Raw genomic sequence first — 17,414 nt, 5'->3', positions numbered from 1 at the left:
GTCACGTTAGCATATCGTATCGTTTAGCCTGTTGTTGGTGGTTCATATCTGTTCTTGGTGTTGGATTTTGTCAAATAAATTTCTCCCAAAATGCGACTTATACTCCGGTGCGACTTATATTTTTTCCCCTTTATTGTGCATTTTATGGCTGATGCGACTTGTACTTCGAAGCGACTTTTAGTCCGAAAAATACAGTACTCACTGTGTCGAAGACGCACGCGATCACAGCAACATACTCAGTCGATAACAGCAACCTTTAACTTACCGCTGCGCACAAGCTCCAACAATCGCGATAAGCTGAGGTAACTCACGCGAGCAGTGACTGGGGAGAAACTGATGTCCCCCCCAGCCTCCCCCCCACAATTTGTCCGGCACCTAACCATGTCACAAAAAAGGTTGGGGAACGCTGCTCTCGTGTGACTTATTCATTATTTAATTTGAACAATTTTAATTAAAATCTCATATCAGCAGTCTTCACACATAAAAACACTCAATAAAGCACATGGAATCAAAAACTTGTTTTCGATCGTGCGTACCACTCCGTTCCGAGGCCCGTTGTCCGAATCAAACCTTTTAACTCCGGAGTTGCTCTTCCTTTACTGATGTCCTCCTGCTTCGACCAAAAATCCATAGTTGAAAATCGTTTGGATATGTAATCCTCCATTGTAAAAGGAAATGTAAAAACGATGAAAAAAAACGAATGTAAAACAAAATAAATGGACGACTGCTCCTCAGTTGTTCACTGTAAATTTGAACTGCAGATCTCTTATTCTACAGGTAGGCGCATGAAGCATCCCGGGATCACTAGCACCCCTGCCATAAGGCTGGAGAACCTTATAAAATAAATCCCTAATAAAAATGCCGCCCCCGCGACCTGACTCCAGTGATAAGTTGGCTTGTGCTATAAAAGTACTTGACAGCTTCCGTAAAGTCCTGGAAAGTAATTTCAAGATATGAGTGAGAACCTTGAAATTGTGTAACAAGATAGAGTAATGTTTTTCATGTTTCCACTTGCAGACGGACATGCTGCGGTCTCTTTCCACAACTCGTCCCACAGTCAACACTGAAGATCTGCTCAAGGTCAAGAAGTTCACAGAGGACTTTGGGATGGAGGGCTGAATGACAGTTTTCCCCAACGTTAAATTAATCAAACTGCCCCTAGTATTCTTATCATTGTACCATGCTCTATAGCCTTACCTTACCTGACTGCAATTAGTTTATTGCCTTTCTTGGATTTGTTCAAGAAAAGGATCTAGTCAAATGCCCAAAAGCTGTTATTGGCCGTTCAAACATTAAAAAACATTACATTGTGCTATCGATAGGCAAGTACCGAGCCTTTTTTCAAGGAATCTGTAATTGCGAGCTTTTGTGACAGTTTTACGATCAGGAACTAAAAATTAGAATAATAGAAAATGCCATTAATTTGCTGTATTTTAAATTTGTTGTATTGAGATATAGGGTTAGGGTTAGGGTTTTTCGGAGTGTAAGTCAAGTCAAGTCAAGTCAAGTTTATTTGTATAGCCCTAAATCACAAACAGTCTCAAAGGGCTTCACATAGCCAAAAATTGACAATTATTCTCAAAGCATCCCCTGATCATAAGCTCCCAAAAGGGCAAGGAAAAACTCAAAAAACCCCTGCCAGGGGAAAATGAGAAACCTTGAGAAGGGACCACAGATGGAAGGATCCCCCTTTCAGGATCACCAGGTTATAATGGATGCAGAGAGTGCAAAAGTAATACATAATATAAAAATCAATGAAAAAATGGATGTCGGAGGTGCCCTCGGTTGTCCTGGCCGTGTCTTCAAGGGGGTTGAGCTGCAGTTCCTTCATCTTGAATTGGTCCCCGAGAATCCAGCTAGCCGCGATCAGCTTTTGAGCCACCTAACCCAGCCGGGGAGGGGGTGGGCAGAGAGAACAAAACAAACTCCGGCCAAATCGGCCATCACACGTTAGTTAAAGGCCATCTCATAGAAATGTGTCTTTAAACGTGTCTTAAATGTTTCTACTGAGGTAGTAGTTCTAATATCCATTGGTAGGGCATTCCAAAGCTCTGGAGCCCGAATAGAGAATGCTCTAGACCCTGCAGACATTTTCTTGGCCCTCGGTATAACTAAAAGACTAGCGTTTTGCGAACGAAGGTTACGAGACGGAACATAAGGAACGACTAGGTCGACGAGATATGAAGGCGCTAAGCCATGCAGTGATTTATAGGTTAGTAGAAGAACCTTGAAGTCACATCTTAAATGGACCGGGAGCCAATGTAATTTGGCTAATATTGGGGTAATGTGATCAAATTTTCTTGACCGTGAGAGCATCCTCGCAGCGGCATTTTGCACTAACTGTAGACTTTTGATACTGGACTTAGGAAGACCAGAGAATAATACATTACAGTAGTCCAGGCGCGACGTAACGAACGCATGTATAATGGTTTCCGCATCCCCGGTCGAGAGGATAGGACGAATCTTAGCAATATTACGAAGGTGAAAAAACGCAATCCTGGTTATATTCTTAATGTGTTTTTGAAAGGAGAGCGTTTGGTCAAATATTACCCCGAGATTAGTTACCGTATCACTCTGAGTGATAGTCCGGTTATCTATAGTTATAGTGGTTTCCTTAAATAAGTGTTGATAACGAGTAGGACCAATTATCAACATCTCAGTTTTATCTGGGTTAAGACGAAGGAAGTTGAGAGACATCCATTGCTTGATCTCCGCAAGGCACGCCTCGAGATTACAACAGTCCCGTGGATCTGTCATCGATAACGGCATATATAATTGGGTGTCATCCGCGTAGCATTGAAAGCTAATATTATATTTACGTATTATGTCCCCAAGCGGAATCATATAAATATTAAATAAAATCGGTCCGAGTACCGATCCCTGTGGAACACCACACGTAACATTATAAAGCTCAGAGGACGTATTACCATGGACCACTCGGTGCGTCCTGCCTGATAGATAGGAATTGAACCAGCTGAGTGCTGACCCTGAGATACCAACACAACTTTTAAGACGCCCTAATAAAATATCAAAGTCTACAGTGTCAAAGGCAGCACTAAGATCGAGTAGTAACAATACAGACGACGTATTTGAATCCATAGCTATGAGGAGATCATTAGTCACTCTAGCAAGTGCTGTCTCTGTAGAATGATTAGCTCTAAAACCAGACTGAAAGGAGTCATATCGATTATTAGCGACCATGTAATCAATAAGCTGCTGCGCTACTACTTTTTCGAGAAGTTTTGCTATGAATGGGAGGTTTGAAACTGGCCTATAATTACTGAGACAGTCCGGGTCAAGATTTGCTCGCTTAAGTAGTGGTTTAATAATAGCGGTTTTAAAGGCTATTGGCACTATCCCAGAGGAAACAGACAGATTGATTATATTTAAGACGGACGGTCCTAAAATTGGAAATAATTCTTTAAGTAGTTTGGCTGGAAGCGGGTCGAGTAAACATGTTGTTTGTTTAGCCGTACTAACCAATTTTGTAAGCATTTCAAGGGACACGCTTTCAAAATTTGAGAGGGTTATTGCATGATCCCCAGCGCTAGTAACCGGCAGAGCGATTGGCATGGTATTCTTGATCTCGTCCCTAATGGACTCAATCTTTTGAGCAAAAAATTTCATAAACTCGTCAGCTGAGTGGAAGGAGCTATCGGGGGTCGGCTGGCGCAGAGTTAGCTTTGCCACTGTATCAAATAGGTATTTAGGATTGTTTTTATTAAGATTAATGACTTGTGAAAAATAACGAGTTTTTGCTAAAATTAGCGCATCTTTATATTTCAGGAGGCTGTCCTTCCATGCCTGATGGAAAACCTCAAGTTTGGTTAAACGCCATCTGCGCTCATGCTTTCTACATAATTGTTTAAACGTACGTGTTTCATCTGTGAACCACGGAGTTGGCCATCTACGGCGAGTTTTCAGATGTAGCGGTGCCACAGAGTCGATGGCTTTTAATAATGTCGCATTGAATTCATTTGTAAGATTATCGATAGAGCCGCTGTATGCGGGAAACATGGCGGTTGCCGGCGACAGTAACTCAGACAGCGCAGTTGCAGTCATGGAGTTAAGATTACGGCTGCTATAATTCCGATTGCTCTCTTGTCTTTGACAAGGAACTAAAATTTCAAATTTTATTAAGAAATGATCAGACAGAACAGTAGTGTATGGCAGTACTGCTATATTTGAGGTTGCTAGTCCCCGGGATAATACCAGATCTAAGGTATTTCCATTCTTATGCGTTGCTGCTTGTACAGCTTGCGTAAAACCACACGTATCGATTAAAGTTTGAAATGCCGAAGTCAGTGGTTCTGACGGTGAATTCATGTGGATGTTGAAATCACCCATGATAACTATATTATCTGCATTTGTCACTAGATCAGCCACAAATTCTGAAAATTCATCCAGGAAGCCAGAGTAAGCCCCGGGTGGGCGGTAAATAACAACAAGATAGAATGACGGTAACGCAGTGGATCGCACAATGAGAACTTCAAATGTTTTAAATACGTGAATTGAGCGAGGCCTAAATCTAAGCTCAGAATTTGAGATGAGGGCGACACCCCCACCCTTTTTTCGAGGACGTGCCACATGCGAGCTCACAAAATTTGGAGGCGAGGCCTCGTTAAGTGGCAGCAATTCATTAGGTTTTAACCAGGTCTCGCAAAGACCAAAAACGTTTAGATTATGTTCCGTGATAAGGTCATTAACGAGAACTGCTTTCGTATGAAGTGATCTAATATTCATAAAACCGAATTTAAGTGTAATCGGTTGATCAGGGTGCGTATCTATCGAAAGATTTTTAAACGGGATGCGAGTAAAATTGTGTTCTCTAGGCCTAATATCACCTCTCAAAAGTTTATTAGGGCGGTGGGATGAAACGACCGTGGGAATTTGATGATGAATATTTATTACACATGTGAAGTTATCTAAAACAGGCACCGTTTCATCAGCAAGACCGGTCGGGACGGAGTGATTGGATTTGTCTACTACCCCAGTAGAAAGTGTGTTTGTGTGTATTGCAGCACTATTTAAACGGTCGCGCTCTAGTCTACACGAGGAGCTATGTGTATGCTGAAAGTCTAGCCTCGCGCTAGTTAACTTTAACTTATCAGACTCCAAACCCATCCTCACAGGTGGTCTAATCACCTGTGCCCTGGCCTGCTCTAGAGTGACCTGTCATGAGAGGCTCAAACAGTAATCTATATTCCTAGAAAGAGTGAAGGCGCCTTCACGGTTAGGGTGAAGGCCGTCCTTCCTCAGCAGGTCGGGGCGGCCCCAGAAGGATGACCAGTTATCTATAAAATACAGTCCCTGCTTTTTACAGAACCCAGCCATCCATCGATTAAGGGAGACTAATCTACTAAACCTCTCATCAGTGCCTGTCCCAGGCAGGGGGCCAGAGACAAATACTCGATGCCGACTCATCTTTCTGGCAAGATCACAAGTCCTCGCTATGTTTTTCTTTGTGATCTCTGATTGTCTCATCCTAACATCATTGGAGCCGACATGTATCACTATGTCCGAGTAGCTAGTGTTGTTGGAACTACGCTGTTGACTAGGCCTATTGCGAGTCAGCTCCCTAAGATTAGCTTCTATGTCGGGTGCTCTGCCCCCAGGAATACACATTACCGTGGCTGGATTTTTAAGCGTAATGTTTCGGGTAATGGAGTCGCCTATGACCAAAGTGCGAGGGCCAGTAGACCGAGATGACTTTGGACGGCTATGCGTCTTACCTGGCTCATCGCGATCAGCAAGCCGCTTGGGGCTAATGCTAACCGGGCTAGCGGGCTGACTACAGCCCGCGTCTGTGTCCGCCGCAACTACTGTTATCGCACTATTCTGCTCTAACTGGCGGACACGTCCCTCTAGCAGAGACAACCTCTCTAAGAGAAGGGTGCAGTTGGTGCACGAAGCCGTACATACCTCTTGGTCCGCTGCCATACTTTGCGTCCGAAGAGCGACGATCTGTCGCAACGGAGTATAAGTCGCACCAGCCATAAAATGCACAAAGGGAAAAAACATATATATATAAGTTGCACCTGAGTATAAGTCGCATTTTGGGGGGGAATTTATTTGACAAAATCCAACACCAAGAACAGACATTAATAGGCAACAGGCTGAACGGTACGGTATGCTACTGTTACATAAACACATAAAAAAGGAACCGAGAGCGTGCCTGACGTAACATATTAAGTTATTCAAATAACTATAACATAAATAAGTTTATCAAACCGTCTGTGTCACTCCAAATCATTAAATCCATCAAAATCTTCTTCCTCTGTGTGACTTATAAACAACTCCGCTGACTCCGGAAGCAAATGCGGCGCTGACGTCAGACTCGTCGTCAGTTGCGGTTCCAATTATTCCACAGGCCTATATAACTATATATAAACTACAGTGAAACCTCGGTTTTCAACCACAATCCGTTCCAGAAGGCAGTTCGAGAAGTGAATCAGTCGAATTCCGAATCTACTGTATTTTTCCCATTACAAATACAGTCAAACTTCGGTTTTCGACCACAATCCGTTCCAGAAGGCGGCTAGAGAAGTGAATCAGTCGAATTCCGAATCTATTTTTCCCATTACAAATAATGGAAAAAAATTAAATCCGTTCCAAGACTAAAAACTTTTTTAAGCATTTTTTTCATTTGCGCATTTTTGTCCGATCGCGCAACTGCAGCACGCCGCCTAACGCGCAACCGTAGCATGCCGCCGACCGCGCAACTGCACCGCGCTGGTCGCATTATTATCGCTGAAATTTAGAAAATATTTTTAAAGTCCTGATGTACTTTCCAAAATTTAAGTGGACCTCAGTGCGCAGGGAGCTTAATTTGGTCTGATCGCGCAACCGCAGCGCACCGGGCGCTCACTGTCGCATTGCTTTAAGAGCGAGCGTCTTTGTGTTTTAGGCTGGCTTTACTGCTCCCATTTGCTTTCTTTGGAGGCATGATTGTCAATACAATCCTCAAAGTAACAAAAATACAATAACGAACGGAGTCAGTCGGCATTCGGGCTGGGCGGTCGGGTCTTCTCGGGTCCTTTCGGCTCATCTCGCGAGGTTCGACCTCCGAATTTTGTTCGACAACCGAAGCAAAAAAATCTCGAATTTTTCGTTCGAATTCCGATTTGTTCGAGAACCGGGACGTTCGAAAACCAAGGTTTGACTGTATATATAAAATAACTAACATAAATAACAAGTTTATCGAACCATCCGTATCACTCCAAATCATTAAATCCGTCAAAATCTTCGTCCACTGTTTCAATTATAAACAACTCAGCTGACTCCGGAAGTAGATGCAGCGCTGACGTCACTCATCGTCAGTTGCAGTTCCAATTATTCCACAGGCCTAGAGCGCCCTTATGCGGTTTAGAGTGAAAATAATATGTGAAGTGATATACAGGGTCCGGCAAAATGATCTGACACATTTGTAGGTTTAATAAAATGCAAATAAATTAAAGAAACAAAAAAGTTTTTTTTTATTTTCGAAAAGTACATATTATGCCGTTTCATTTTGTTTCATTTTATTTTCGTTTCATTTTCGAATAATGTTATTTTGGTCTTACCGCTGCCACATTTTCTGGCGTTCTGACGGTTGATTTTCGTTTCAATGCTGATCCACTGGCTCTGAAGTTAGTAACCCATGACAAGATTGTGTTTCGAGCAGGTACGGGGTCATGTCTACCAAGTCTGAAGCGCAAACTGAACGCTCGTTGTGTTGCAGTTACAGATTCCTTCTTGATAAACGTTTCCACAATTTAAGCGCGATGCTCACCGGTCCAATTCATGTTAGCAACTGAAACGAAATAAAATAACATTATTCGAAAACCAAATGAAACTGAAATGAAACAAAACAAAATGACATATGTACTTTTAGAAAAAAAATACATCTTTGTTTAATTTATTTGCATTTTATTAAACCTACAAATGTGTCAGATCATTTTCCCAGACCCTGTACTAGTAAGTAATATGTTAATGATCAAGTAATGTGTTAATAATTTGACATGTAAGTCGCTCCTGAGTATAAGTCAAACTACGAAAAAAAACTGCGATTTATAGTCCAGAAAATACGGTATTTCTTTGAGATTGTCATTGTTTTTGGGGCGAAATCACAAGTACCAGTATCAGTGCTTGAGTATTGGTGACTACTCAAGAATTGTACGTTTTATGTGACAAGCTCTTCATATCAGCATTCCTAAACAAGTCAAGTCAAGTTTATTCTGCTCCTAATTCTTATGAATACTGTTCATTAATGCATCCAACAGCATGCAGTCTTTCATTTCACTCAATTATTTACTACAGAATAAACAGTTTTTTTCGTTAATGAGTCCAAGTCCTTTCTCTCTTGGCGAAGGTTCAAAGACATCAATCCTCTGGATTTGCATCTTCATTTAGCCTTTTTGTCAGCTGCTGCAAGTTGAAGACTGGTTCCTCATGGTACCAGGAATCTATCTTTGACCAAGATACAGGTTTATGTGGAAGAGCTAACTTATGTATGCTGTGAGCGCATCATTGTATTCATGTGGAGGTGTAACACTGTGAAGGGTCATCATTAATTGTTTCTGTCAGGCCCACTTTTGCGACTGGTCATGTTAACATTACCACTAAGGTGCATTAATAAACATTGACATTTCAGGGGTTTGGACATTTTTTATATGCTGCCACATCAAGAGCAAGTACTGTACACATTATGAATTTGTGAATATCAGCTATAATAATTACTCTGTGAGGCATGAAGTCAACTAACTTGTGGCACATTTCAGGTGTTATTCCACTCCAAAATTATTAACAACATTCCGCAAAGCATTCGCATTTTTTGGTTTTGCATAGCAAGCAGCTTTTTTCATGGTACCCTACAAGTTTTGATTGGATTTAGGTTCAGGGATTTGGCCGGCAACGCCAAAACAATTTTGTTGGTTGTAAAACATTTTGCTCGTTTACCAGTGTGTATGGGGTCGTTGTCTTGTTGAAACAGCCATTTCAAGGGCATGTCCTCTTTAGCACAAGGCAACATGAGGCACGGAACATTGTCCACTCAGACTCAATGTGCCCCGCCTCCTCCAGGATGTGGGAAAAGCTCTGCGGAAGGTGGGAATTTCTGACAGGGAATTCTGCCAGATGTTCCCAGCAATACGTTTGGGTCTGCCAGGTCGGACAAGCATATTCCCCCACCATTGGAGCTAACACACCACCAGGTGGTGATCAGTTGACAGCGCTGCTCTTCTCTTCGCCCGAGTGTCCAAAACGTACAGCGGCAAATCCAATGACACGACTGCAACGTCGATAATCAAACTGTGTCCTAGGCTGTCCTGGTGCCATGTGCACATATGGACACACTTATGTTTGAACATGGTGTTATTTATAGACAATCCGTGGCGGGCACAGAAATCCAGTAACAAATCATCTGTGAGCCGTGCTTTATTTGGCCCCTCACTGAGGACCCTTTTGCCATGGGTGACCCTGCCAGGGACATAAAGCCCCAAAAAACTCTTAGGAGCATTAGGACACGCAAACCCCTCCACTACGAAAGGTAATGACTCACGCAGTCATGTCAATTTGGATCAATATCTTTATTGGGGCTATTTGATCTTGGCTGGTGATTTAGTTCCAAATGTGTGTTAACACAATTTGAAACCAAATCAAATCTTACGACAATTGATGAGCTGGGCTCATGAATCATTTTCATAGGGCTTAAACAAACCTCAATTTGCAAATGTTTCCAATTCCTCCAGTGTGCTCATCTGCACCGGTTTGGTATTCTATGGAGATGATCTGTTTGGTTATACGTAGATTTTGCAGTTTGCTGTCCAAGTGTCTTGAATTTTCCCTTCCTTGTTCAGCTTTCCATGGAACGTTTGCATTTTGTTTGTGAAAATTCTTGTTAATATACTAGACATTTGGTCCCCTTAAAATTTTTCTCCCTGTTTCAGTAGAACAATTTTGTGCTTTGTGCTTGTAAATGTTCCAGTATTTCCTCTCTTGGGAAGCAGGCGGCATGAATCCACATTTCCGAAATTCAGTGTTGTTTTTGTTGTTAAAAACTCCACCACTTCCTCCTCATCGCCATCTTCTGCCCCATTTTGATATCCCAGTGACATGGCATAGTTTCTAGGCAAGATCCCAAGACATGTGATCGAAACGTTGATCTTATCCTGCTGATTCCACTCTGCTGGTGAGGGTTTTGTCATAAATGATGGAAACAAAATGGCCCTTCAGAGACACCGAGAGAGGAAAATAAAAACTAACCCTGATCCTTTTTTCATAAACCTACAAAAATTTGCAGGCAGGCTTAGCACACCAAAATGTACGATATGTCCATTGCAGCCATAGAAAACTGAAAAGGAAAGTTGTTATAAACTTTTGAATACCGTATTTGCCGGTGTATTGGTCGACCTTTTTCGATCCAAAATCGACCGAAAAAAATCGACCTCGACTTATACACCGAGTCATAAAATTTAACTTCGTATTCATCGCTTCAAATGTGATGGTAACCAAGGCCGTTTCTCATGCATCTCATTGTGCGTTGCACTTAGAAAATTTGAACCGGGCGGCGTGCGCGAGTGCGCGGCCCGCTGGAAGTCGAATGAGGCGCCGCGACCACCTCCGCGGTGCTTATAAACAGCCGATCCGCTCGGCGGGGGCTATTTTCGGCCACTTGGCTCGTGCGCACGGCCTCCCGGATGTGCCGGGCGGGTGCGCGAGCTCGCAGGCCGCTGAAAGTCGAATGAGGCGCCGCGACCACCTCCGCGGTGCTTATAAACAGCCGATCCGCTCGGCGGGGGCTATTTCCGGCCACTTGGCTCGTGCGCACGGCCTCCCGGATGTGCCGGGCGGGTGCGCGAGCTCGCCGGCCGCTGGAAGTCGAATGAGGCGCCGCGACCACCTCCGCGGTGCTTATAAACAGCCGATCCGCTCGGCGGGGGCTATTTTCGGCCACTTGGCTCGTGCGCACGGCCTCCCGGATGTGCCGGGCGGGTGCGCGAGCTCGCCGGCCGCTGGAAGTCGAATGAGGCGCCGCGACCACCTCCGCGGTGCTTATAAACAGTGGATCCAATCGGCGGGGGCTATTTTCGGCCACTTGGCTCGTGCGCACGGCCTCCCGGATGTGCCGGGCGGGTGCGCGAGCTCGCCGGAAGTCCAATGAGGCGCCGCGATCTCCTCCGCGGTGCTTATAAAGTGCCGATCCGCTCGGCTTGGAGCTATTTCCGGCCTCCCGTTGGTGCCGGGCGGCGTGCGCGAGCTCGCCGGCCGCGATCTCCTCCGCGGTGCTTATAAACAGCCGCATGCGCACGGCCTCCCGGAATTTGAACACATTTCGTCAATAAATTTCGCATATTGAATTTTGAAGTTTAATATAATGCAACAATTGAGCTCGACTTATACAAAGGATATATCATAAAATCGTAAATTTCCGTCGAATTTTAGGGGGTCGACTTATACACCGAGTCGACCTGTACACCGGCAAATACGGTACCCAATTTTGGCCCATTTTTGCACATTTACAGAAATCGCAATTTTTGATGGCACCGAGCCCTTCAATGGATCCAACTGAAAAAATGTCAGAACAGCTTGAAGACCTGCATTGTGTTCTATGTTGAATTTTGTGAGGGTGTGGCTATTATGGTGCCACAAAGTGTGATAGGGCCTAGCCGAGCTTTGACTTTGAAAGCTGCTTTAACATAACCTACATGATCCCATCTTGTCAAAATGTTTACACATTTGATGAGAGGCTTGGCCTGATGACACCTATTACCGTATTTGCCGGTGTACAAGTCGACTCGGTGTATAAGTCGACCCCCTGAAATTCGACGGAAATTTACGATTTTATGATATATCCTTTGTATAAGTCGAGCTCAATTGTTGCATTATATTAAACTTCAAAATTCAATCAGAAATATGCGAAATTTATTGACGAAATGTGTTCAAATGCGCGAGTTTGTAGCGAGCGATCTATACGCCATTTTAAATATTATTTACTTTATGACCCTGGGACTGACAACAATGAACACTCTTAGAAACTGGTTTATTTTTAGTTAAGAAACAACAAATTATAATTATAAAGTGATTGCCGGTACATAGAGTTCAAAATTCGTCTTCATCGTCGCTATTTCCGAAAAGCTCGTTCCATTCGTTTTCGTTTAGTTTGTCGTCATAAAGGGCATCTTCTTGGTCTTCTCTATCCTCAGTTTCCTCCTCCTCTTCCCAGATAAGGTCGTCTTCTGTCCCATCGAGAGCGTTGGAAATGCAGCATTTCTTGAAGGAGCGTTCCACAGTAGACAGCGACACATCATCCCACGACTGTTTAATCCATCCTGTTATTGTTTCTAACGATGGTGCTTTCATGACTCCCCCTTTAGTAAACTGCTTCTCGCCTTCTACCATCCAATTACTCCAATTTCCTCTCAATCTGTCTTTGAACGGCTTGTTCAAAGAAACATCAAGTGGCTGCACAACACTTGTTAGTCCACCAGGAATAACGGCGACATCAGTGTTGTTGCATTTAAGTTTTCTTTTGACGGAGTCCACTGTATGGGCTTTGAAAGAATCCCATACGAGAAGACTTTTCTTCTTTAACATTCCTCCAGGTCGACAGTTCCATACTTTTTCTATCCAGATCTTAATTCCCTCCTCATCCATCCATCCTTTTGGATGATTGTGAATTACTACACCAGAAGGGAACTGTCCTTTCGGTCGAGTTTTTCTCTTAAAAATGACCATCGGCTTCAGCTTGGTACCGTCAGCTAAGCAGGAAAGAACCACAGTGAATCTAGACTTTTCGTGGCCTGTTGTTCTCACGAGAACAGTTTTTTCACCTTTAGCAGATACAGTTTTCGATGTAGGCATATCAAACCATACCGGTGTTTCGTCCATATTTCCAATTTGCGATAAGTCATATTGTTCTTTTTTTCTCATCTTGATTACAAAGGATTGAAAGAGAGTTATCTTTTCCTCCAAATCTTCAGGCAGTTTCTGAGAAAGTTTAGTTTTTTGTCGTAGCACAAGGTCATTTCTCTTTAAAAATCGTGAACACCAACTTATAGTTCCTTTGAAATCAGCAATCTTGTTTTGTTTAGCAGAAGCCAAAGCTCGCAGACGAATCATATTTCTTGTGACAATGAACCCACACTTTCGTTGCTCCTCGACCCAGCATACAAGTTCTTGTTCAAGTGCTGGCCACTGGCAGCTTTTTCCTCTATTAGCACACTTGTTTCTTGGCATCGCTGCTAGCTGTGTTGCATTGCGTTTCCAGTCTCGTACCAGTTTCTCATTTACGCCAAACTTTCTTGAGGCAGCACAGTTGTTAGTTTCTTTGGCAAAGTTTACAACTTGCAGTTTGAACTTCGCAGAGTATTTCATTCGTTTAGACATGGTGATCGAATGTTTACGTTTAGGTAGTTATTGACGTTGCGTGACGCGCGGACGTTGTCGGAGTTTAGGCGATGACGCGCACATTCGCTCAATACCCAGTACGTCACCCTAGCAGTCATCGTCGCTGCCTGGCTTTCGATGTTAGTTTCTTCGGCAAAGTTTACAACTTGCAATTTGAACTTCGCAGAGTATTTCATTCGTTTAGACATGGCGATTGAATGTTTACGTACCGGTAGTTATTGTCGTTGCTTGACGCGCGATGACTCGCACATTCGCTCAATACCCAGTACTTCCCCCTAGCAATCATCGTCGCTGCCTGGCTTTCGATGTCCGTTATTGAGGTGAGAATATTTGAAATTGTTGCTGAGGATGCGTGTTAATGTGACAAACGCTTTATAATGATTCAGTTTCTCGCTGTTTGATTAGCCTGACGGACGCACACCCACGCACAATGAGATGCATGAGAAACGGCCTTGGTTACCATCACATTTGAAGCGATGAATACGAAGTTAAATTTTATGACTCGGTGTACAAGTCGAGGTCGATTTTTTTCGGTCGATTTTGGATCGAAAAAGGTCGACTAGTACACCGGCAAATACGGTAACTTATTTTTCATTGTAGTAGTAGCGCCACCTAACGTATTTTCCGGACTATAAGTCGCTCCGGAGTATAAGTCGCACCAGTCATAAAATGCCCCAAAAAGTGAAAAAAAAACATATACAAGTCGCTCCGGAGTATAAGTCGCATTTTGGGGGCAATTTATTCGACAAAATCCCACACCAAAAACAGTCATGAACGAGCAACAACAGGCTAAACGATAGCAACAACAGGCTAAATGATAGGTATGTTAACACAAACACAAACAAAGAGCTGAGAACGGGCCTGACGTAACATATAGAGTCATTAAGGACAACTATTACATGAATAACATGTTTATAAAACCATCGGTGTCACTCCAATTCATTAAATAGCAACAACAGGCTAAACGATAGGTATGCTAACGTGACAAACACAAACAAAGAGCTGAGAACGGGCCTGACGTAACATATAGAGTGATTAAGGACAACTATTATATGAATAACATGTTTATAAAACCATCGGTGTCACTCCAATTCATCAAATAGCAACAACAGGCTAAACGATAGGTATGCTAACGTGACAAACTCAAACAAAGAGCTGAGAACGGGCCTGACGTAACATATAGTCATTAAGGACAACTATTACATGAATAACATGTTTATAAAACCATCGGTGTCACTCCAATTCATTAAATAGCAACAACAGGCTAAACGGTAGGTATGCTAACGTGACAAACACAAACAAAGAGCTGAGAACGGGCCTGACGTAACATATAGAGTGATTAAGGACAACTATTACATGAATAACATGTTTATAAAACCATCGGTGTCACTCCAATTCATTAAATCCATCGATCGTTCTTTGTCAACAATGGGTGCGCACGGCTGAGGGCGCTTGCACTTCAAAATATTCCACAGGCTCATATAACGATAGATAAACTATATTTCAAATAACTATAATACAAGCCAATAATATTATCAAACCATCCGTGCACTTTAAATCCATTAAATCCATCGATCAAATTCCTCGTCCTTTGTCAACATCGTCAGCCTCGTCTTTATTCCACAGATCTACTATATAACTATATTGTAGCGTTAACAAAGTACAAGGATAGACGTGGGTTTGGTAAACGGCTCCTTATTAAACAAAACAAACGTGTGGCGGCGTGGACTTCCAGACACGAGAGCTCCATGGCATAGGACCGGGCGTGCGTAATGGCCATGTCCGAGCCCCACGCACCGTTCACGGACAGCCACTCGGCCGAGCGCCGGCCCCCGACTCAGTAGAGTAGGACCGGGCGTGCGTAAAAGCCATAATAGTTTTTCAAACCTTCTATGTCACTCCAAATCCTTAATTCCTTCAACCTTTTTGTCCTCCGTGTCACTTAGAAATGATCACTGCTAATGATGCCGGTAGTCCTTACGTGGATACGTTTGTCCATTATGTAAACAACCGCCGCGCCGTGCTACTGACGTCACTTGAAATAGTAATCCATTGGTACATCACGGTTCTCCAAACTTTCTTTCTGCTGCTCGATTACTGTTTTCAGCTGCATATTTTACAACTTGAAGTTTGTAACCTGCAAAATATGAGTTTCTTTTTGGTGCCATTTTTCTTAAGCCCACCCAATTGATGAGTCACGGCCAACGGTGAAATTTAGAGCGCCCTCATCCAGTTTCGTCTTAAAATATAATTTTTTTGGGTTGTTTCATCAAAGTCAAAGTCTGCTTTATCGTCGATTTTTTTTTTTTAATATACTAAGACACACAAAGAGATTGAAATTACGTTCCCACTATCCCTCGGTGAGATAGTACACATATGCACATAAGCAACACAAAAAAAAAAAACAAGAAGGCACAAACAATGAATAAATAAGAGTGTTGAATAAATGATAAATAAACAAATAATAATAATGAATAATAATAAATAATAAATATAAGAGGAGCAAAAATGGAGCAAGTGTACATACAGCAGACAGTGGAATTGGATATGGTGCTTTAAAGTGTTAATTGCTTTATTTGATGTTTTCTCTATTTTTTATGTTTTGAATATGTTCAAGATAAAGATATAAAAGCATGTGAAGTGATCAACTATACTAAAAATAACATGGGAAGTGGTCAACTATACTTGTAAGTAAGTGATGTCTTAATGATCAAGTAAAAATTTGTGAAAAAAAACATATATAAGTCGCTCCTGAGTATAAGTCGCACCCCCACCCAAACTATGAAAAAAAACGCGACTTATAGTCCGGAAATTACGGTACTAGGAAAAGGAAATTAATGTTCTATTCTTTGATGGTTTTCTCCCAGCAAGTTAACCATATCTACAGTAATCCCTCACCAATTTGCGCTTCACCTTTTGCGGCTTCACTTTTTGGCGTCTTTTTATAAGAAATTAACGGAGAAAATAATTCGCGGCAAGCGAGACTAACCGACCAGGTGTGACGGGAGAACGGCGTTTAAATACATTCTTATAGTACTCTTGGCTGCCGTCCTGCAAGAGGGCGACTCTGCCTAGCCTGTGTGATGTGTGACCTTGCAGTCTTGACTGAGATCAACTCCTACATAAGACAATGAAAGCAAGCGAAAGGTCACAGCGATATGAGCACTGATAACGCAGGGCGTGACTCTGAGCAGTGTGCTCACACAGTCACTGCGGACGTGACTGAGGACGAGCGCGGGAGGTGCGGCATCTGGCTGCCTGCGAGGGAAAAGCACCACCAGGTAGGAGTTGGGCATGTGACAATATCATTTACCGTATTTTCTGGCGCACTCAAAAGCCTTTAATTTACTCAAAAAAAACACAGCGCGCCTTATAGTCTTTATAGCCTTTTATTTGGACCAATTGGTGAATTTGCTGATCCATACTGGTTGTACACAGCGCTCTACCAAAATGTTTCAGCACGACTAGTAAATTACAAGGTTGCATCGTTTTCAGCATTACAGCAACCGTGGTCAGGAAGTAATAGCGTTAAACACTGTACTTACTGCCTTACTCCTAGTCCAACACAACTTGTGTGTATAAAGACGCCAAAATGACACGCATGCCAATATCTGCCAATGGATTGTGGATGCCTGGGCTGATATATCAGTCTCAACTGTGGTCCGAGCTTTCGCGAAGGCAAGAATAATAGCTGAACTGCCAGGGAATAGCAGTGACACTGACACGGATAATGAAAAGCCGGCCGGGCATAATGAATACGGCACTCGCCCAACTGTTCAATTTGGACACGGAAGAGGAAGAATTTGACGGATTTGTGGACGGGGATATGTAAATATGTACATTAACATTTGAACAATGTTGTGTTATTGTGCAATGTTTGTATTTATATCGTTCAACTGTTCAAAAAAAACCTCTTCAATTTGGACACAGAAGAGGAAGAATTCGACTGATTCGTGGACGTGGATATGTAAATATGTACATTAACATTTGAACAATGTCGAGTTGTGCAATGTTTGTGTTGTATATCG

The 17,414-nt window shown here is 42.8% G+C and overlaps 1 protein-coding gene and 1 long non-coding RNA gene across 4 annotated transcripts in view; both read left to right on the top strand.

The window, feature by feature from the left end:
• Positions 1–8,631, top strand: part of vps4a (vacuolar protein sorting 4 homolog A) — a 123,495-nt gene extending 114,864 nt beyond the window's left edge. For all 3 annotated transcript variants that reach the window (XM_088377796.1, XM_088377797.1, XM_088377794.1), the window contains one exon: positions 1,018–8,631. In XM_088377796.1, the coding sequence (XP_088233922.1) occupies positions 1,018–1,119 (102 nt within the window). In that variant the 3' untranslated portion in view covers positions 1,120–8,631. The remainder of the gene's footprint in view (positions 1–1,017) is intronic.
• A 3,174-nt stretch (positions 8,632–11,805) lies between these two features.
• Positions 11,806–17,414, top strand: part of LOC148395946 (uncharacterized) — a 36,753-nt gene continuing 31,144 nt past the window's right edge. Inside the window, exon 1 of the long non-coding RNA XR_015858923.1 lies at positions 11,806–16,667. This is a non-coding gene — a long non-coding RNA (uncharacterized LOC148395946). The remainder of the gene's footprint in view (positions 16,668–17,414) is intronic.

This window comes from Syngnathus floridae, chromosome 6 (assembly GCF_059516105.1).
Source record: "Syngnathus floridae isolate MCC-2025c chromosome 6, RoL_Sflo_1.0, whole genome shotgun sequence".
NCBI classification, from domain to species: Eukaryota; Metazoa; Chordata; class Actinopteri; order Syngnathiformes; family Syngnathidae; genus Syngnathus; species Syngnathus floridae.
Note: the sequence above shows the minus strand (reverse complement) of the source record. Positions and strands in the feature narration are given on the sequence as shown.